Below are 16,089 nucleotides of genomic sequence, written 5' to 3' on the forward strand. Positions count from 1 at the left end.
CAAATGAACCAATTTCATGTTGCGTCATGAGTGAGATTCAGCGCCATTTTGTAATCCAAATTCAATGTCAAATAGTAGACCATTCAACGCTCTGTAAATCAAGATGAGGTGCCTGGCGCTTGGAAGCTCAAATCATAAGTTGAGGAAACGCCACATAGTTTACGAACATTTCTCTAACCAAACAAACTTGAACCACTGGATGTGTGTAGTTTTGGCATTGGCAAAACATCAGATTGACACCAAGCTGACCCCTCGATAGTCTGTATTTGACCGACAGTGTCTGCTTACACGAAAAACAAGCTATTTCTATACCTTATCGACGGTTCCGTAATATCTCAGGCTCCTGTTAGTGCCTGGTGCTTCACTCGGACCCTCATATTGTCAACCGGCCGGGCAGTAATTTGTCTCGTCTGCGACAAGTTAGTGAGGCGTGCTCGTGGGTGATCCTCCTAATGGACTTATCCTAATGGAGGGCTTACGTTGTAAAGCTGTGTATTGGACCTGTATTGCCCCTTTTCGTTGATGATGGGACGATCCTTCTCGTCCAGCGTAGCCTCCCCTAGACCGACCTTTTCAAAGACATACTTGCCCACAACACTAGCCAAAATCACCCTGGCCTCGATGTTGGCAAGCTCCTGTCCGATGCAGTTCCTAGGACCCCTCTCAAAAGGTCTCCATGCGGCGGCAGGAATCTCGTTCTCGCCAGCTTTGCCAATGCCCATCTTCTCGTCGTCATTCGTCGCCATTGACGTGTCCGTATTCCCGAGCCATCGCTCGGGTACAAAATCGTCTTTGGTGCTTCCATAGACGTCAGGGTCTCGCTGGATGAGAGTGGCACAGTTGTACAGAACCATCCCATCAACGCAGAGGCTGCTGTTGTCTGGTAACTGCAAGTGAAAGTTCGCGCCCGGGGGGCAAAGGCGCGCGGTCCCAGCTGGTGGGTACAGGCGCAGAATCTCCTTAATGACTGCCGAGGTATAGGTCATCTTCTGGGTGATCTCCTCACCCCTGGCGAGTAGAGCTTCCCGGACGACTTCGGGGCTCAAGTCCTGGCCGAAGAGGCTCTCTAGCTCAGTCCGAAGGCTCTTCATTGCCCGAGGCGTCCTTGATAACTCGTAAAAGGCCCATTGGAGAAGGATGCTGGTGGTGTCGTGCCCTGCGAACATGAAGGTTTTGAGTTGATCCTTCGTCCCGTCGATGATATCCTGTGTCAAGACTTGTGTGTCTTTCAAGCTGAGAGCCAGAATACTCCGGCTCGATGACCCCTTGTCCTGCTTCACATCGTTGAATTTGCGACGAATGACATCCTCGAGGAAGACGTTGCAAGACTTGGCAAGTCGCCTTCGTTTCCTGCCCAGCTGTGGGTTCTCCCACCACTTCAGTATACCACTGCCCTCCCTGTATGAGGTTAAAAACTCCTTGTAACCCTTAATGAACTCTATTTGTTGGTCCTCGGGAAGCTGTGCGTTAAGATCAACATCCATCGTCACGGCACCTGTTTGTTAATTCTTAGTGAGATGCTGCTCTGACTACAGAAACTTGATGAGACTTACCAATGATATCGAAAGTAAGATTAGTGCACAAAGGCTCCAGCTCAAACTCTTCACCCGTCCTGACGAGTTCGTCGAGTTTGGCGAGGAAGGTCTGAGTCTTTTCCAAAATTACTGGCATCAGACTCATGAGGTGCTGGGGAGCGAAGCCAGGGTTGAAATGCTTTCTCATGTCTTTCCATCCGGAGCCCTGCGAGAAGAGTCCACATTAAATCATATTCTGACGGATGTTTTCGCGTCCATATTCTGTAAAAAGAGAACAAACGTGAAAAATGCGAAGGAACCTCTTACTTGAGACATTACGATTGACTTCTCGCCCAGCAGCGGTGTGAGATACATCATGGTGTCGGACTTCGGTGCGCTGTAGGGCCACATCTTTGATTGTCTTGATACCTGCTCCGCGATCTCATGGCTTCGGATGACCAGTAGGGGCCGGCTGACTGGACGAAGGTCTAGAAGCATGATGGGAGGGTTACCGATCTCCTCGAGCATATCTCCCATGGTGGGATCTGCGAAACTGAGATTAGCCCACAGCACCACATACCTCCCGTCGCTAATACGGACCGAGTTGAGAGTCCTTCTCATTGCGCTTCACGTGGTGTTCGTTTATGGCCTTGAGGTGACCCCATACTATTGAAGGCTTCAGCTGAGGAAAGTTGGCGTATTGCTTCAGCCGGCGATAGCTAAGGGCAGAGTACAGGTACAAGAGAAGCGCCGGTAGCGCCAAAAGCGCCACTGACAAAGGACTTAACATGATGAGATACCACTCTCGACTCCCAAGCAAAGCTCTGCCAGAAATTCAAAGCAAGTTCGGATGCAGGCCCTCAAAGGTAGCTGAAAGCTGGCAACTGGGTGTGGTCATGGATATAAAGAGTGATGGTTCCCATACCAGCCTGCATCGGATGTGTAGATTCCGTTTCAGCAGGAGCATGGATGACCAGTCCACCCTTTCAGTCTGGAACCCAGTGGCCGCCAGCGCGACCAGCGCTATGATGCCTCGACTTACCAGTAGCCTGTAGGAGCGCGCCGATTCGTTTGCTCACTTGCCTCCAGGACGTACTTGGCTAGGTTAAGACACAAACATTGGGAAGAGGTGGTCCACATCCGATTTTCAGCTCCCCCATGATGCCTACTTCTTTGTTGTTCTTTCATTGGCTTGCGATTGTGAGTTCGAGGTTGTCCGCCCCAAATGGGTGAAGAATGTAGCCAATCTCATGTCTCAGTGGTTCGCGTGGATTGGGACATTGCGGGAGGGTTGTCCAGCCGAAGCCAAGAACTCCAGTCAGAACCTAGAATAGCGGGAAGATGCCGGATGGATAATTGCTCCTTCCCGGTACTTGGAGGCGCTGATCGCGAAACTTCTCGGTTCTGGTTGGCTACATCCCTTGTATCCATGTGTTTGCGGCACGTTAGGGTGACATCACCCCGGTTCAGATGTGCAGGAGTAGCGGGGGCAGCCTGCTATGATCTCCGCATTTCTCACACTCAAATAGTGTCGTTTCCCCTGGGTTTCGCTTGTAGGAGCTCTTCCGAATGTCACGAATACGAGCCATCGGAAACATGAGACTTGGGCTGGTCAACATCTGAGACTTCATCTTTTCACGATGAGCGATCACTGTCGCCCATTATATCTTGAAGTGTAGAGAAGAATTAGCGTAATTAGCGTCTCTTCATGCGTAGGCCTTGACCTATCTCACAAACCAGGCTATTCTTTGTGCGCTAGACATCTGTTCTTTTGAAGTTTTGATAAAGTTCGTTTTTCTCTCGACCACAGCCGAGGCACAGTTACCTCTCGATGGACCACAAGCTTCAATTTTATTCACAAAACAGAACTTTCAATCTCAGGTGTATCACCAAAAGAACGAAGGACTGAGACTATATCAAAGTTCTTGTTTAACGCCTCTCAAGTATTCACACTTGCAACTCCAAGTCGCTCAGTAGCTAGACGGCACGATTCCAAGCCTTCCACCGTCTGTTACGAGCACATTGCCGTTGGTGTAAGCGCCTGCCCTGCTGACCAAGAACAACACAGCGCCAGCCATATCTTCTACGTCTCCCGCCCTCTCTTCAGGAATGGTAGTCTTGGGCCAACCCTCCTTGTGGGCCTCGACCGTTGCCGTTGTCATCTCACTCGGGTAGACTGTAGATTGAGATTAGTAGATGATTGAAGATCCCACCCCATGGACTCCGAGCCAAAACGAGTGCCCTACGTGGCGTCGGAAGGAAGTAGACTTACATCCAGGCGCAATTACGTTGGCGCGGATGTTGAATGGGACCAGCGTGGTACTCCTTGATAGATGTCAGTTTCGAGGCCGGCTCTTGTAACTCTTTCAGGACTGCTTACAGTTGCTTGAACATGTGCACCACAGCTGCCTTTGACGCTCCATAAGCGAAGCCCATCGGGTTGCGGTTGTACGCGCCAATGCTGCTAGTCGCGATGACTTGGCTCCTTTGCTTGAAATTGCTGCGCTTGTTACCCTCATCGAGAAGTTCCAGGAATGCTGCGACCGTGAAAAACACGCCGGTAGCGTTCACAGCAAAGGTCTCGGTGAAGTCCTTCTGCTCCCAGCCAAAGACAAAGTCGCGGTACTGAGCAATGGTCGGGTTAGGGGGCAAGCCCTTGAGAGCCGGTCCGCCGATGCCTGAGTTGGCGATGACGACGTTGACGTATCCGTGAGCCTCCTTGATCTCTGCGACCGCTCGCTCGAGGTCGCTCTTTGAGGTGATATCACCTTGGATGGTGCGAATGTTGCCGTTTTTCTATTCACATTTGGAGCGCCAACATCAGTCGTGATACCTCTCGAACATAAGGGCCATGCATAACCGGTATGGGTGATAGACTCTGCTGAGCCCAACGCTCTCGCAGAAACTTACAGCTGTCTTTGCCGCCTGTTCCAAAGCTTCTTGCCGTCGGCCGATGATGTATACAATTGCCCCGTTCACCTCGAGACCTTGTGCAATCATGAGACCGATACCTATGTCGAATTGTAAGCAAACACTGGAGGGTTGCTACTGCGGTTGATGAATGACGTACCAGTTCCCCCACCCGTGACTACGGCGATGAGGCCCTTGACGCCGAAAAGGTCGGCAGCGTTGAGGTTTGGAGAAGACATCTTGAAACACAAAGATTGTAAACCGTTTCCCGTTAAATTGATGTGAGTTAGCGACTGGGCATAGAGTTATTGGGCCGAGAACCGTGTTGTAAATGTCCGAATAGTGTAGCTCGGTGGTTTAAGTAATTAATGGTGTCCGGCGGGGTTCGGTGGAATGGCCCGCACGACCTATGGCGACATACTGCACCAAGTCCGTTATCCATCACAATGATCAGTTGCGAGTGGCTGCTGACTGCATGCAGTCTGATCCCCGATGTTCGGATGTTGCGCGGTCCTGATTAGTGGAGAGCTGTTCGCCGGGCTTACATTAGGCTTTTGTATGTCGGGAAAACGGCAAGCTATGCTTCTAGTCCTTCTACGTGCATTTCCCGGGACACCTTATTAATCTCAAGGCATCGGACCATTCACGTAGGTTTTACAAGATATTAAGGCAAATGTACAGGCGTGGCGCCGATAGAATGGGTGGCAGTTTACACTGACAAGTCGCACAAATTTCTTCAGACCATCTCTGAGGTGCTGATACGTATGATTCTACTTGACTTCAACACGGACGTCCGTAAATGATACTTCCACTTACAATTTACCTGGAGTCCCCAAGCCCAAATGGAATCAGCATGTCCTAGCAATATTGAATTGGTTGGACACAAACAAGCCTGCCACCGACTGCATCTATTCTTTTCAAGAATGAAGAGTTCACGGAGACTTGCACAAGCACTCATCAGGGTTTTTCAACCAACCCTCCAATCGTGCTCCATCTCTTGGAACGAACTTAGCCTGGAAACCTTTCGGTTTGGCAACAAACGAGAGGCCATCAAGTCCTTTAATCGGATCGATCTCCACAGAATCCTTACCGTCTGCAGGCAAGATCTTGAATCGGGCGATCAAGTGCGAAAAGGCTGTGTATAAGGCACTGTGTGCAAGATGAGACGCTACACACATTCTGCCCCCCATACCGAAGGCGAATTGATGCGCGTATTGATCCGGTGCATCTGGAAGCCAACGCTCAGGGGCGAATACTTCGGGCTTCTTGAATAGGTCAGGGTCTGGCTTGGCGGTCAGTCTAATATGACACTTCATCTGAGTTGTGGCAAAGTCACCTCTGTTGCATGACCAGCTGTTCAAGAAAACCAGAGTGTTGGCCGGAATCGTGGCGGACTCCCAGGTAGCATCAGCGTATGTCGCCTTCGGTAGCGCGAGCTTCAAGACGACAAAGTATCTCGAGATCTCTTTTGTCAGTGCATCTATGTAGTCAATCTTTGTAGAAGCATATGTGTTGGATGATTGCTGTAGAACACCAGCATCTTGGATGGCGGCATATGCTTTGTCTTGAATATCAGGGCGGTGTGCAAGTAGAAGAATAGCCCAAGCCAAGGTAGGCTGGTTCGAGTCGGCGCCCTGGAATATGTCAGGGCAAGTCCATCATGAGCTTCCGGCTTAATTGTAGGATGAACTTACTGCCATCATACTGAGGCTCACACTGATCAACTCCTCTCGCGTAAGGGTTGCCGAGTCAGGGTCTTTCAGAACAGCGCCTTGAATGCAGGGCTTGTCTTTACCCCGAGCAATCTCGTCTTTTAGTCGGCTGAGGAGTATGTCGTTGTATTCCAATCTTCGACGGCCAATGTCCCCAGCGTGATTCGTCGGTGTGGACTGTAAACCTACCACACTAGCAATCGGCTCCCAGTATCGCAGCAAGGGTATGTAGTTAGTGTAGTTCTTTCCTGTGTCGCGAAGTTTTGAGATCTCGGATTCGACATAAATTATCTCGGAAAATAGAGGATCTTCCTCCAGGGACTTGACATGGGAGGCTCTTGTCCCATAGTTGAGCGTCAGGCTAAGATTGAGGGCAAAGCGCCTGACAGCCGGACGGAAGTCGAGATCCACCGAACCACCACAGCATTCTTCGTATAGGTCTTTGAGAAACTCCCGTGCCTCCAAATTCAAGATAGGCGCGTAGCTTTCTACCCGTGGACGATTCAATGCCCCAGCTGCAAGCTTGCGGCGACGTTTACAGGAGTCGTCCCATGGGCTGGTGCCGATACTTGTAACGGCTTTGCTGACCTTTCCATGGAATACATAGAAGGTTGGTCGAGAATTCATCGCATGGCGTTGTCCGAGAAATAGCTGTTTGGCAGACTCTACAGTGTTGACGACAACAGCCGTGGTATTTCCTAGCTGTATCTGGAACACGGGCCCATACTTCTTTGCCCAGACTCGGTATGTTTCTGCTGGGACTTGGTCTTGGTTCTGCGTTGTATCAGTTACTTTCTCCAAGAACGATCACTCATGGTATATAAATGTTCAGTTACCTGGAAAAGGTTGCCAACCACAGGCCACCCAAGAGGACCAGGAACATGTTTGATTTTACCTCGATGCCTCTTTATTTCATTTTGTAGTAGATAGCCGACCAGAATAAGAACAGATAGAATTAAAGCTTGTCCTAAAAACCTCGTGAAATTTATTTGGGAGAAGGGGTTTGTTGCGGTCATCGTGCTTGAATGTTACTATACCTAACGTATGGAATCATGCAAAATATGAGCTCTGCTTCACATTTGAGGTGGACGATGTAAGTTATCTCAAGGGAAGCACCTGAGGACCTTCTTCTCTAGTGTATAACAAACAAAAATTAATCATCGACCCCGCCATGTCGCAATATTCAAATCCTAGAGGTCTTTCGCACCCATGCAGCGAGACTTGGTCAAGAGGATTACGATTGGCTCCGTGTGCTGCAACATGCGCCAAGAGGGGTTCAGAGTACCCGAACTACGTGAACATTGCTTGAGCGTAGCCTTGATTGCAAAGATGTATGGATTTTCTAAAGAAAACAGCCAATGATGGGAGGAAGAACGTAATCACGTCAAATCTCCCATTCTCGATTACACCGGTAAAGATGACGCCATTGCCCGGCTGAATGACGGACTTTGAGGTCTTCGACAGACATCCCAATAACGCCGCGGGGACTGGCCTACGTTCAATGGCTGCTTGAAGATGTAAATGGCCGCCTTAATTCGAGCAACTCAACCAGACCTGGTCTCAAAGCTACATGCCTCTTTCAAGACTCTATTTCTCTCAGAGTACTTACGTGATCCCAAAGGCGCTCAGTCTCATATCGCCAATGTTGGAATCCTTATTAGTAAGTCTTCCGGTCAAGGCGATGCAAATTTGAGTTTACTAGATACTTCAACTAGCTTATATTTGAATTCCCCTAGGCGTGGCTCTGTTGTTGGCTCGCACCATTCATATTTACTTTAGCTTTTTGGATCTTGAAGATGGATTAGTTCGGTAGGGCCGGCCGGAGAAACGACTCAAGTCGACAAACATATTTGCACCACGTTGCAATGATAAGAGCGTGTATGTCCATGTCCAAAGTATCAGGGTGGCATCCGCCAGGCCAGATCGCCTGCTATTGACAAATAGAGAAATGCACACAGAACTTATTCAGTTGACTGTTAGCTAAGGTAATGATAGACATCAAGCATGATTTAGTCAGCCAGAGCTGCCTCCGTCAGCATGGTCAGCAGGTTGCAGCCACTAAATCGGACATAGGCGTCTTGAGCAAATCGTGACGTCTTATCCCCGAATTCTATCACTTTATTCCACTATAAGTCGGCGCGGGGCACGGCCTGGGCACGGACCGGACGATCAATGACGTCCGTTCCCATGGGAAGTCCAGCCAGCACCACTGTAATCAATTCAGTGAGCTGTGTATGAGTAAGTATATAAATGGGAGGTATGCTGATGGTCTAACTCAAGACCATGTAATCAGAATCAGATATTGGAAACATCAAACCGTACTTCAAGACACCACCATAAAGTTGAGACTGACTACACAATGGCGCCCAAAGGACTCGCAATCATCATCGGTGCAGGGCCTACTTCCGGCGCAGGGATCGCTCGAATTCTAGCCAGCCCCCAACATGGCAACTTGGCAGTTGCGCTACTTGCCAGAAACCCCGAAAATCTCCAGAATCTTGCGACCGATCTACGCAAGTCTTCCAATGGCATACTCCACCCCTTTCCTACAGACACTGAGCCCGAAAACCTCCGGCGGACTTTCCAACAAATCGCAGATCATGCAGACTTCAAAGATCTCAAGCTCAAGCTCGCCATATACCACGTCAAGAACTCGAGCAGGAAGCCATTCCTCGAAGAAACGCCAGAAGCTTTCAATGACAGCATGAGCACCTTCACAACCGGAGGCGTTGTATTTGCGCAAGAAGCGTTGAAGCTTATGTACGCACAGAATGGAGGGCAGACGCTTCTTTCCGATACTGAGGGTGCGAAGAAGGGCACCATCATCTTCACGGGCACTTTGGGAGCCATGCGTACAAATCAGCAGTACGCTGCCTATGGTGCATCTCGAGCAGCCGCGAGGATGGTAGCCCAGGCTATTGCAAAGGAACACAGCAAGTTTGGTGTACACGTGGTTCATGCTATTGCCAATGGCGGAATTATCGATGAAGAGAACGAGAACACCAAGACCGGCAAGCGGATGCGCGCGGAAGATGTTGGAGAGTTGTATCTTTGGTTGTCACAGCAGCCGAGCTCCCTCTGGACGCATGAGTTGGATATGAGGCCGGCACAGGAGACTTTCTAGGAAAGGAAGTCAAAAGTTTTGGGAGAGAATGTTGTTCTAAAGTAAAAGTTGTAGCTCGTCTAGAATCATTATTGAAAGATTCTGGTTGACAATGCAAGCGTGTCACCTGGGAAGTCATCTACTTATAGTTCCATTTCGGACAGTTTCTAATATTGGGCCTCCCTGATAAGATCAAGTTGCGTTCCAAGTATTCCACAATTCCCAGACGCCGTGATGGTTTTCTACTAGGTATGTTGAGAAATTCACTGTTAGTCCGTTACATGATCTACAGCAACTTGCTAGGGACCGGATCTACTCTCGAACTCCCATTACATGTAGCATTATGAACACGTTGTCCCGTCGCCTCTTGGTCTGTGGCCCTACAACACTGCTTTTCTCTGACGCTGAGATGATATACTCTTTTACAGATTCACTCTCTTCAAACCATATCACGACCTTGAGCCGGCGGTCTCTCTTCTGTTGAATAACACTCAGCCACCATGGTGCCGTTTCCACCTCCTTGTCGTACCAAATCGGCTTGGCTACCGTTGCGGCTGACAATCTCTATTTTTGTCTCAATGGCGATGTTTGTATTCGTCTTGGTAGCCTTCCGACTCCGCATTGACTGCATGTGATGCGAGTCTCCGGCATTCATCCCACTGTAAGCGTTACCTGATCGATACCCACTGCGCTGAGTGCTCGCCAACAGTTTCGGGAAGGCCTTCACTATGAGTGGCTTGAGTGCAGGGACAGAGGCGCAGGCAATGGCGACGTTGATCTCTATGCCGGACCATGTTGCAATGTGGACTCCATCTCCTATTCGGGTGGTGTTAGCCTGATGATATACTAGTTGCTTTATGCCGGATCCTCTCCAAGTTCAGTCTTACGTGATGTGTCGGTAGATACGGAAATCTCGTAAAGAGAGTAGAGCCGAATCATAGAAGTCACACAAACACTGTTGTAGAATTTGTCAGTTATAGACCAGATCAAGAAAGTCTGCCAAACAGAGACTCACAATCCTCCTACGGCGAAGACCATGATGAGCGCAATCTTCTGCTTCTTGGATATTTGCAGGGATTTGATCAGTGGTATGGGAATGCAACAAATGATAATGTCCGAGAGAATGTTCAAAGCTGCGTTGGAAAACCAGAAAGCCAAGCGGTTCATGCACTTCCCCATGCCGTCGCCCCAGAAGGCCTGTACGGGAACACACATGAAGATTGATCCAAAGACAGTCCAGGCACCGTATACCGCGAGCACAGCCAGCATGGTCTTGCAAATCTTCTGTGTTGTCGGGATCTTGAACACGCGCAAGTATGAGAAGACGATCGATAGCTTGCAAAGCAACAGAGCTAGATTGTAGGTCGGAATCGTCGCCCAGAGACACTGCCGATGTGAAACATTAGTACCAATCCTCCGATTACATTCATCTGTAATTCCTAACTTACCTGGAAGAATCGGACCAGGTCATCTTCTGCGATGGTAGACATCGGCATACCTAATCCATACTTGATTTCTGTGGTGCTGTGAGCAACGTTTCTTCGATGTTAGCATGTGCCTAATCAAAATACTCACGATGCATGACAACGACGCAAAAGCCGATTGAGGCCGCCTAGTTGAAGATCTCAGCTTTCCCATCCCGTTTCCACCTGAGAGTTGGTAAACTGAGCTTACCAATGCGGCAGGCATCAACCAGTCATCGATTCCAACATTTTGCACCACCACAATGCGCGTGTATAATCGCAGCCCAACGAGGACGAAAGAAAGAGTTGTGAATATTATGCTTGTGACGAAGACGGAGACATTGGGTCCCGCAACCATGTTGAGAACTTACGCGCACGGCGCCAAGAGGAGTAATGAACTAATACCAGAAAGATTGTAAAAAGCTAGAAACATGAAGAAAAGGAAACTTTGAATGTGAAGCATGAAGAATCTGCGGATTTTCGGAGGCACGCGCGGCGAAGAGCATTTAGGAAGGATATCATATTGAATAGGTACCGTCATTCTCACGCGAATAGTTGCGCAGTTACAGCGCGATCATATTACCATTACTTGAATCTGTTCCAGGCTGAGATGTCTGCATGAACGGGGGCATTCCAACACTCGAAGGGGGTCTCATTCCTGAAGAAAGTCGTTCGGGTTGTGGGCCCGGATCGTCCCCCGGCTGAAGCTAGGATGAGCCTGCCCCATGCAACATCAAGGGCAAGTCGCGCCGGGGTCCTCAGGGGATAGCATTCCTTCTTACGGCTATACAACGATCGTACAGCCACGGAGTACTCTTAAATCCCCGCCACGTATCCTACCTTGGCATCCAGGAAATTGGCTAACCGTTTCCCAGTAAACAGGTTCGGCACCAGCAAAGACTTTGATGGTGCGACAGCTTGTGAAAGAAGGAGGAAAATCAGGTTTCTATATCCGGATATCTGGGGCTTCTGGAAGGTATTGGAGACTTGAAGTATCAGAACTGGGCCATTCAGGGGCTATAATGCCACTGTATAAGCTCTACCAGCCTCCGGCGGACGTAAATTCTGATAACGCCGACCTAACGATCTCACATTGGGAATTGCGTGCCAGAAGTCCCCATTCGACTTTGACGACTTCATTCTTCTGTATGGGTAATTCTCGGTCCAGACTTGGCCCCCGACTCTTGCCGCTCATGCCACGCGGTCCCTGTCAAGAACATCTCGATCTCGATGTGGTAGCTCCGGTACCATTATGAACTGTGCCGTTTACACTCGGGTATTACTGAGAGTTATTCTGACCTTCGACCCGGGCTCGCATCTTCGGGGCTATCGTCGCCCGAGGGCGCCGAAAGTGGTCATACTTCTCGGGAGATACCCTGCAATGGTAACTTGAGTCCATTTCCGAACCTTGAAAATCAGTACATGTATCCCGCGATCTAACGGCAAGATTTAACGAGAGGAGTCATCTAATGCGAATTAGAGTATTTGTATTCCCAAAGGCTTGATTTTACATCTTGGGAGGTATCGCCATTCAGGCCCAGGGAATTTGTACTCTCTCTGTGTAGATTCTACATCTACCTCTTAACTGCATCTATTAAGCGTTACTACATGTACGATACGCCACGGTGCTCCCTGTTACGGCGTAGAAGTACCCACCTTTGACCTACCTCAGGGCATCCCGCCCATAGTAGAGGCTACTTGACATATCGCGTCGGAGCTGATTCCATTTCTGCAAGTAGTAAAAAACCTCTCGAAGCCACACTGACACATGATGGAACCATCCGTGCTCTGTGAATGTCACATTTACTTACCATATTCTGCATGGATCCCTCGGTATAAGTCCGATGAATCTTCGTTGCGTCGGTGTTGAGAATAATCTCTCAAACCCCAGAAGTCAGCACAAATAATGCTGGTGAGCCCGAAGGATTCTCTGTTCTGAAGCTGGTTGGCTTCATGCCCCCTTCAGACTGTATTGTATACACCTGTTGTATTAATCTGTGTCTTGGTTGTTCATTACGGGTTGTGTAAGCGAGTATTACTCATTTGACTGTGAACGAAGTTAAGAGATGCAAGGGACAAATTTCGCAACTCGGTTGGTGTTTTCGCGAAGTTCATACGATCCTGGCCAGGGTCGACCAAAATACCCACTGGCTGGGAAAGAGCCCTAGTCTGAACCTGCAGCGACCCGTCCAGCTACTTCTTCGGCCCTAAGGGGGGTTCGTTTTCCGAATCACGAATGCTACACCTTCTACGCGCAAATTTTCGGACTCCAATCATACATGATGTGATTTTGCTTCATATCAATAATCCAACAGATGTCTAACGTGCGATCTTCACTGATACATCAAGACTTGAAGTCGAAGCAGTCTTGTTGATCGGCCAAGTCTGGGCAGAAAAAACAAGACTTTAAAATCTGGGCTTCCCCAGAAGATGAAAATCGACTAGCGAGGGTCCCCTGCCCTCGGCATCACTTGGTCCGGGCTTGTCCATCCACTGATCACTCGTTCCTGAGAACGCCCGCCGTATGATTGAAACCAGATGTGATTTCCAATCAGTCGGCATGTTCAAGATCTCGAAGTCTGTGTGGCATTGTCTGTTCGGACGACCCTTATACCGATGGAAACGCAACGGCCTGGCCCCTTGAGTCTTGGGCACGAATAGGTATTCGTAGTCGTAAAGGGCTGTGTCAATGATTCATGCCACCCTTGCACCAAGAACTGGGCATGGTTGAAGGAGCCACAATGCTACCTACGGCTATGAGGGGCCACTTCCCGATGTAAAGTCCGTTTACGACCAACAAGGCCCCGGTCCCTGTGTCTTCAAACTGCCACCAACAGAAAAAACAAGTATGATCCACATCTCTAACATTGGATATGCTACCTCGTACGATATTTGCAGGAGTTGAGCTGTTGCAACTGGGAAATACAACTCTTCAACAATACGCTGCAGAATTTGATGCAGGATATCGACAAGGTTTCGGTGGAAAGGCGTAACCGATATTGCACGAGAGATGGTGTAGTAGCTCAACGGAGCACTTTCCAACAAGAGGAGCACGCCATAAGACTCATGCACCATTTTGATAGTTACTTTCTCGAGTCTGATTCAACATGGCGTGCGGACGAATGTCCGGAGTTCGCTCCGCACGCCTTAAGGCAGCATGTTGAACAGCAAATGTGAACTAATTTGTTGATAGAGCAAGTTTCTTATTACAATTTTTATAATCTTCTCTAGTTCATAATTGCCGATTAAGTTTGAGTTTCCATTCTAGGCGAATTGGGAGCAGGACATCAGCACGAATATCAGGACACTAGGTTTACTTCGAGTACAAATCATCTTCCTTCTCAGCCGGAGCGTCGATGTGCATGTTGAACTCATTTTCAAGCTCAACGAGGAAGAATGCACCTGCAGCCATTGATTAACTAGAGAGAAACAAGGTGGGTAAGTAGAATAGAACTCACCGATGGCAGCGACAACTGTAATAGAGCCGGCAGCGATCCAAACGTAACGGAAGCCAAGGCTGTAAGTTTGCAGAAGCGCACCAGCACCTGCCTGGATGATGTCCAGTGTGACTCCCTCAACTTGACTCAATGCAGCGTTATCATGAGCGACCAAGAGACCAATAAATTGTCCAAGAGACGTTTGAGGAAGTCCAAGGGGCAGAACAGCCGCAGCAATATTGCTAGGCATTCTCGAGAGCTGGTCGGTGATGATGGCGTTGTCTATTGAAAGCTCTTATTAGCAAGCTTTTTTTCCTCGCGTCTCCTCCAGTGCAGAGGTCTGAAACTTACAAATTGCGAGACCGATGGATCCGCCCAAAGATCTCACGCCAATCATCAGACCACTGGTGATGGCAATGAGTTCCGGAGGAGTAGATAGCTGTGCAATCGTGACGAGTGTGCACAAACAGATACCCAGCCCGATACCCAAGAACACGGGGTAGCCCCAGACAGGGTCGGAGGTGCTCGGTGTAGTCGTAGCCATGCACACGAAGAAGATAATCATGGACACAAACGCCACGACGGTAGGCCAGCGGACGTTACGTGTCTTCGAGCACCATAACCCAGCCAAGACAGCCGAGACGCCATAGACAATCATAGTAACACCATATCGGAGCCCGGTGCGCAACGAGTCCGTCTCATAGAGCACGCCGACTTGGAAAGCAAAGTAATTGTTGGCCGCGAAGAAGACAAGACCCTCAACAAAGACGCAGACCAGCGCGATGGGGAAGTTGCGTCCATTCCTGAAGAGCCCGTGGTGGAACATGCCGTCCTTCTTGAAGCGCGTCTCGTACACGGCCAGAGCGATGCAGAGCGCGCAGCCGACAACGAACGGCGCGACAGTGTGCGCGTCGGTCCAGGGATAGGGGTTCTGAGACCATGACAGGCCCATGCAGAAGAGCACCAGGCCCGAGGACAAGAGAGCGTACCCAACCCAGTCGAGCTTCGCAAGCTTCTCAGAGACGCTGAAGCGTGTCTCATTTGCCGTCCTTGGTGGGTTGTACAACGCCAGGACGAGGGCCGTGGCGACAAAGTAGATGGCCGTCGCCATGTACCAGTAATTCCTCACACCCGCGGCGTTGCCGTTGCGCGTGAGCGCGCCGCCAGCTAGGAGCGCCACCAGGCCTCCCATTGCGGCCGACAGATTATCGGCCGCTTGCGCCCACGGGCGGTAGCGTCGGGGTAGGACCTCTGAGGCGACGGCGTGGAGGAGGGGTTGGGCGCCGTAGGAGCAGCCCGTGATTGTGAAGCCGGCGATGGCCATGCCCATCGTGGAGGCGCGGGCTACGACGATGGAGCCGACGACGCCGCAGGCCGTGAGGCCGATGAGGAACCAGCGGCGGCCCCAGTAGTCTGCGGCCTGGGAGACGATGGGGGAGAGGACGACTGTCATGATGGCGATTGTGGAGGTTAGCCAGACGCTCTTGTCGCTCTCCCCCAGTACGGCGGCGATGTTTTGGGTTTGCTTGTAGAGAGAATGCAAGTTAGACATAGCTGTTTCTAATAGGTAGTTTGGCAGAATCATGGTGAACTACTCACAGCTCCGGCGCCGACAACGTTGATGAGTTGAGCAAAGTAGATGAAGCAGACGGCAAAGACTGTGAGAAACGTCTTTGCGTGCAAGTGAGGAACCGGCTCATCGGAGCCTTCGATACTCTCTTTGGGTCCATCACGACTGCTCGGAGGAGCTGCGGGGGCTTTTGCTTCGCTCATTGATCCAGTTTCCTGGATATTGTCTGTGATGACATCCTTCGTGGTTGACATCGTGGCGGTCTGTGATGCCTTCGGCTACTTACACATTCGGGAATGAATGAATGGCTGGAAACAGAGGAGGTGATGAAGAACGTAAACATCAAAATAGAAAGTCTACCCAAAAAACACAGGATGTTA

The 16,089-nt window shown here is 49.9% G+C and overlaps 6 protein-coding genes across 6 annotated transcripts; 1 reads left to right on the forward strand and 5 right to left on the reverse strand.

The window, feature by feature from the left end:
• Nucleotides 1-335: 335 nt before the first annotated feature.
• On the reverse strand, nucleotides 336-2,304 carry CPAR01_02477 (cytochrome P450 52A11; the record flags this gene model as incomplete). The annotated part of the gene is made up of 5 exons (XM_060486764.1): nucleotides 336-410; nucleotides 480-1,495; nucleotides 1,554-1,740; nucleotides 1,842-2,059; nucleotides 2,115-2,304. 5 exons carry the CDS (start codon nucleotides 2,302-2,304, stop codon nucleotides 336-338), a joined length of 1,686 nt encoding a protein of 561 aa, XP_060354092.1.
• Nucleotides 2,305-3,484: 1,180 nt separating this feature from the next.
• Nucleotides 3,485-4,663, reverse strand: CPAR01_02478 (short-chain dehydrogenase/reductase; the record flags this gene model as incomplete). Its single annotated transcript, XM_060486765.1, has 5 exons — nucleotides 3,485-3,690; nucleotides 3,787-3,839; nucleotides 3,895-4,310; nucleotides 4,425-4,525; nucleotides 4,585-4,663. The coding sequence occupies 5 exons, from the start codon at nucleotides 4,661-4,663 to the stop codon at nucleotides 3,485-3,487; spliced, it is 855 nt and encodes a 284-aa protein (XP_060354093.1).
• Nucleotides 4,664-5,356: 693 nt separating this feature from the next.
• CPAR01_02479 (uncharacterized protein) lies at nucleotides 5,357-7,152 on the reverse strand (the record flags this gene model as incomplete). Its single annotated transcript, XM_060486766.1, has 3 exons — nucleotides 5,357-6,058; nucleotides 6,119-6,910; nucleotides 6,973-7,152. The coding sequence occupies 3 exons, from the start codon at nucleotides 7,150-7,152 to the stop codon at nucleotides 5,357-5,359; spliced, it is 1,674 nt and encodes a 557-aa protein (XP_060354094.1).
• A 1,343-nt stretch (nucleotides 7,153-8,495) lies between these two features.
• Nucleotides 8,496-9,260, forward strand: CPAR01_02480 (short-chain dehydrogenase/reductase SDR; the record flags this gene model as incomplete). The annotated part of the gene is made up of 1 exon (XM_060486767.1): nucleotides 8,496-9,260. The coding sequence occupies one exon, from the start codon at nucleotides 8,496-8,498 to the stop codon at nucleotides 9,258-9,260; it is 765 nt and encodes a 254-aa protein (XP_060354095.1).
• A 418-nt stretch (nucleotides 9,261-9,678) lies between these two features.
• CPAR01_02481 (uncharacterized protein) lies at nucleotides 9,679-11,060 on the reverse strand (the record flags this gene model as incomplete). The annotated part of the gene is made up of 6 exons (XM_060486768.1): nucleotides 9,679-10,055; nucleotides 10,127-10,194; nucleotides 10,255-10,625; nucleotides 10,688-10,755; nucleotides 10,815-10,851; nucleotides 10,914-11,060. 6 exons carry the CDS (start codon nucleotides 11,058-11,060, stop codon nucleotides 9,679-9,681), a joined length of 1,068 nt encoding a protein of 355 aa, XP_060354096.1.
• Nucleotides 11,061-14,015: 2,955 nt separating this feature from the next.
• Nucleotides 14,016-15,963, reverse strand: CPAR01_02482 (PEP5; the record flags this gene model as incomplete). The annotated part of the gene is made up of 4 exons (XM_060486769.1): nucleotides 14,016-14,104; nucleotides 14,161-14,421; nucleotides 14,491-15,664; nucleotides 15,739-15,963. 4 exons carry the CDS (start codon nucleotides 15,961-15,963, stop codon nucleotides 14,016-14,018), a joined length of 1,749 nt encoding a protein of 582 aa, XP_060354097.1.
• Nucleotides 15,964-16,089: the final 126 nt, after the last annotated feature.

Source organism: Colletotrichum paranaense (assembly GCF_030867605.1).
Source record: "Colletotrichum paranaense strain IMI 384185 chromosome Unknown Scaffold_2.1, whole genome shotgun sequence".
NCBI classification, from domain to species: domain Eukaryota; kingdom Fungi; phylum Ascomycota; class Sordariomycetes; order Glomerellales; family Glomerellaceae; genus Colletotrichum; species Colletotrichum paranaense.